At 37.9% G+C, this 4,965-nt stretch overlaps 1 protein-coding gene across 1 annotated transcript; it reads left to right on the forward strand.

Annotated features, from left to right (window-relative positions):
* The first annotated feature begins 1,701 nt into the window (after positions 1-1,701).
* On the forward strand, positions 1,702-4,669 carry LOC148932762 (transcription factor ICE1-like). Its single transcript, XM_089065787.1, has 4 exons — positions 1,702-2,861; positions 3,157-3,381; positions 3,661-3,831; positions 4,439-4,669. The coding sequence occupies exons 1-4, from the start codon at positions 1,857-1,859 to the stop codon at positions 4,520-4,522; spliced, it is 1,485 nt and encodes a 494-aa protein (XP_088921913.1). The 5' UTR covers positions 1,702-1,856; the 3' UTR covers positions 4,523-4,669.
* Positions 4,670-4,965: the final 296 nt, after the last annotated feature.

The raw sequence follows: 4,965 nt of genomic DNA on the forward strand, positions 1-4,965 counted from the left end.
ATTTATGAGATTATTTTTTTTCTATGAAATGTGTGCATGCAAACGCAATAATCCATAGAACAAATTTAATTTGTATTTTATTAATAATTGGAGTCTCAGTCAGCATAACACAACTGATTTTTTCTTAGATGCTGGTAAGTTTTATGCTTTTATTGTCCTGTGGTCAATTTCATAATTTTTTAAAACAAAATATAGAATTATGAATTTTCAATGCTAGTGCGAGAAATCAATCAATAGTGGTGCGTGTGAGCCTGCTGACAATCAATATTTCTTAACGCGGACGAAATAGTGGCGATGCTTAAAATAAGATCATTTTATATTTTTAAAAATTTTATTTATTGTTGTTAAATTTTATTCATTTTATAAAAGCGAACGAAACCTTAAAAAAAAGTAAAACTTATTAACAACAAATAATACTTGTTAAATAACCTGAATCAGATTGGATAAAAGATTAAAATCTAAGAGGAAGCGTGATGAAGGACTCATGTATGACCTAGCCGTAAATGAGAAGATTTATTTTATAAAATTAGATGAAACTTTTAATAAATGAGACGTAAATGAGAAGATTTATTTTATAAAATTAGATGAATTTTTTAATAAATGCGAACTTATATTTTTTATTAATAATAAATGATACTTGTTGAATCACGTGAATCAGATTAGGTCGAATTTAAATGACGATGCGAAAAAAGGCGCAAATATGACCTGTCTGTAGATGAGAATGAATTCATTTATAAAAATTAGATGAAATTTTTAATAAATGCAAGACGGTACTTCCCCATCTGGCATTTAAAAACACAGACACAGATTTTAAGAAATTATTTAAGTTTATGAAAGAAATTAGTGAAAAGGTTAGTAGAAAGCGAGTTTCATTTTTATATAGTACTACTCCTATTAATTTTATTAGAGTAGTCGATCGTGAGTTTAATGAGTTAATGGAGTATGATGATGTCTACTACTAAAAAAAAGGTAAATATGTCTTTAAACGACGGACAACCCAAAATATTAAAACAAGCCAGGTTCTGACAGACGGATGAAATATATTTTTAATAATAATAAATTATACTCCTTGTTGAATAACGTGAACCTAATCATGTCGAAAATCTAAACACCGGCTTGAAAAAAGGCGCAAATATGACCTAACCATAAATAAAAATGTTTTCCTTTAAATAATTATAATTAGATGAAAATTTTAATAAATGCAAAACGACATTTTTTTAGTAACAATAAAAGATACTCCTTATTGAAAAACGTGAATCGGATTGGATCGAATCTAAGCGGTTACGCAGAAAAGAGCGCAGGTATGACCCGGCCGCATACCGCCGGCACTACATAAGATTTTGTAAAATGACAATGGGTGTATTAATCTATGTTTAATTCCAAAAAATCAAATTTAGCTAAGTTAATTTCCAATTTTTCACAAAATTGAACTGATTTTTCAACTAGTCCATGAACTTTTAACCATAGTTGAATCAGCAATTAATGAATAAATTTATCATGCTGTAAGAAACGAATTTAGTATTATTTTCAATCTAATCCATTAAATATTATATTAATGGCATTTTTTTCTCAATAAAAACTAATGGTTCTATTTTCAAGAATATTTCACCCATTTTATTGTGATTGATGTAAATAATTTAGTCGAATGTTTTATGTGGATTGGAAAAGGAATATACAGTAAAGAGAAATGATTAATTTTCAAACACAAAAACACAAATCCCTCTCTTTCTCTCTCCTCCCATTCCCATCTCTCTCTTAAATTAGTGAAAAGCCACTTGCCTTTTTTCGCCTACGTCTCTGCTCTCTGCAACTCTCTTTTGCAGATAACACACACACACACTCACACACACCCCACAATGCTGCCGAGGGCCACCGCCGCCGCCTGGATTGACGGCGAGGAAGATGAGGCCATCTCCTGGCCGCCTCGCCAGCACAACGACGCCGCCGCCGCCCGAGACGACGCAATTAACAACGCCTCTCTCACTTCCTTCAAGTCCATGCTCGACTCTGATTGCTTCCTCAACAATGCCATCTCCGCCCCCAATCCCTTCAATTTACCGGAATTCAGCTCCCTTTTATTCAATCCTTTGGATTCCTCTTCCTCCTGCTCACCCTCCCAGCCCTTCCACCTCGATTCCTCGCCCGCATTTTTACCCCCTAAATCGGTAATGCCCTCTCTCTTCACCGCCAATTTTGATAACGGCGGCTTCGATTTGAGCTGCGACCAGAGCTACTTCCCCGCTCCGGACGCGGTTTCCGCGCCGATGATGATGGGGTTTAACGGATTCAATTCTCAATTTCAATCCAACGCTGAGTTTCCGACGCGGATGCTTCCGTTTTCCGACGATAACGCTGTTACTGGAGGTGCTTCAAACGCAATCAATTTCGAGGGTTTCGACCCTAGCGGTGTAGTGGGATTGAATCCGAACAGGCCTAAGCTGCTGAGGCCTCTCGAGGTCCAGCCGCCGGTGGGAGCGCAGCCGACTCTGTTTCAGAAGAGGGCGGCGCTGCGGCAGAGCTCGAGGCTACAGAATTTGGGGGGTATGAGCTCGAAGAGCGACGAGGGCTTGACGAGCGTTGATGATGCAGGGGAGATGGAATTGGGGAGGAAGAGGAAGAGGAGCTTCGATGATGATATGGAGGATATCGGCGCTGATATCTCCACCTTGAATTACGATTCCGATGACCCCGCCGATAAATTCGGCGACAGTTCCAACGGCAACAGCAGCGTCACGGCCGGCGACCACAAGGGGAAGAGGAAGGGGATGCCGGCGAAGAATCTGATGGCGGAGCGGCGCCGGAGGAAGAAGCTCAATGACAGACTCTACATGCTCAGATCTGTTGTGCCTAAAATCAGCAAGGTAAGTCTCGAATTTCCTAATCCAGTAACATTTGTTTGGGGGTTTCTCAGATTTCTTCCATTTTTTTTCTTTTTAAAATTTCTGCTATTCAGTTTTTATATAAATGTGTTTCTCTCATGCATTTAATGAAGCTCGTGTTGATCATGTTCCCCTTCAGAAATATTCAGAGGCTCAGACTGTGAGAGAGAGTGCATGTTTGTGTGCTGTTAATTCTGGGAATAGATGTTCCGTTTCCGTTTCCGATTTTGATTTATCTTTTTTTGTTTTCTTTTTGATGCAACAAATTAATTTGCAGATGGATAGAGCTTCAATTCTTGGAGATGCAATTGATTATCTGAAGGAGCTTTTGCAACGCATAAGCGATATTCACAATGAGCTTGAAGCTACCCCAGCTGGACCTCTGCTGCATCCGTCAACGAGCTTCAATCCTTTGACGCCCACACCTCCGACTCTCCCTTATCGCATTAAGGAGGAAATCTGTGCAAGCTCAGCACCTAGTCCCAAGAACCAACCCGCAAGGGTACACGTTTATGCATATTTTCGTGCCCTATCTTTCTTGCTCTGTGTATTTTGGGTGCTGACTAGCAATTCCTGCAATCAATTGAGAAATTATATCTAGCTTTCTACTTAGGTCAAGAGATGTGCATAGTTCTAGTTTGCATGCTTGCATAATCTTTAGAAGATCAAGTTTCTTATTATGTATAAGTATTACTCAAATTTCGTACATGCAAATTGTTTTTTTGGGGGTTTCCCTTATGGAATTCTTCTAACCGTTTTGTGTGCTTAAATTTTCTGATAGGTCGAAGTAAGGCTGAGAGAAGGGAGGGCTGTGAATATCCACATGTTCTGTGCCCGTCGACCAGGTCTCTTGTTGTCGACTATGAGGGCTTTGGACAACCTTGGTCTGGACATTCAGCAAGCTGTGATAAGCTGTTTCAACGGCTTTGCCTTGGATGTGTTCCGAGCAGAGGTAGATTTCTAAATCACTGTCATTTTCTTGGAGTATATCGATGTTAGATACCATAATCAAGCTTTTGGTGGTATGCATCTCATGACCCCACAAATCACAGGCATGCATTAATCTGTGCTTTGTTTTTTTCATTCTCTGTGCATCGCCTAGTAATGAAGATGTTAGAATAGAGGCTCTTCGAATGCAGCCAGCGAGATAATAAGTTAATCGGCATCCTTGTTATCATCTAATTAAATGATAGGCAGTACATATTAAGCCTTTTCCACTTGAAATAAGAAAATAGCAACGTATATGATTCTAAGTAAACTGGAACAGATTTTTGTTGAATGGTCAAAAACATGGATATAGCTAAAAGGCCAGTACTATCTGAATCCGACAAGTTGAATATGAACCAGAACTATACAACATGTGAGTAGTAGTACTGAGATAATCTATCTCCCTGTTCTTGTTGTTGGGAGTTTTTATTTCTCTTATGGGAAGGTGGAACTGTATTGTCTTTGTCAATTAACTGCAAACATTGTCATTTATGCAACAATATGCCATTCATTGCTCACCCTCCATTGATATGTCCTGAGCTAAACTAGTGCACTGTCTATCTCTCTCTCAGCAATTCAGGGAAGGGCAGGATGTGTTGCCGGAGCAGATCAAAGCGGTGCTTCTGGATTCAGCTGGGTATCATGGCGTTATGTAGATTTCAATCTTGTCTTTATAAACAATTTACTCAGCAGTAATTGCTGAGTTATGAGTAGGTATGACTGCATCTCATAAGTCATAACAATGAATTCAAGCAGAGTCTTGTTAGATTATTTTGCGACATTTATTTGGAATTTTTGCAATCTATTATTTTTAAAAAAAAACATAATGTTGTGATTTCCATGCCCTTGAAATAGCAAATTAAACATACTAGTGAAGCATGAGTATTTTTACAAATTGCTTGTTTGTTTAAGGTTGTAGGCTTATAGCATACTCCTATTTTATTTCTGTGTTTCTTTCCATGTCATAGTGAGTGTAGTATTTTATAATTTTCACCATTGAATAGACCAATTATGTGATTAAATTAAGTTGGGTGTTCTTAGTATTTTAATTCTCAATAATCCTACTTGTCATCCTTTTAAAATTTGTATTTTGCCACCT

This window comes from Salvia hispanica, chromosome 2 (genome assembly GCF_029641045.1).
Source record: "Salvia hispanica isolate PSC_SH4W2 chromosome 2, Shi_PSC_v1, whole genome shotgun sequence".
In the NCBI taxonomy this organism is placed as follows: Eukaryota; Viridiplantae; Streptophyta; class Magnoliopsida; order Lamiales; family Lamiaceae; genus Salvia; species Salvia hispanica.

Excerpts from the sequence above, each read along its gene's own strand:
- LOC148932762 (XM_089065787.1), top strand. The coding sequence starts at position 1,857 with ATGCTGCCGAGGGCCACCGCCGCCGCCTGGATTGACGGCGAGGAAGAT. Across the intron at positions 2,862-3,156 it reads TTGTGCCTAAAATCAGCAAG|ATGGATAGAGCTTCAATTCT; the intron begins GTAAGTCTCGAA and ends ATTAATTTGCAG. Across the intron at positions 3,382-3,660 it reads CCAAGAACCAACCCGCAAGG|GTCGAAGTAAGGCTGAGAGA; the intron begins GTACACGTTTAT and ends ATTTTCTGATAG.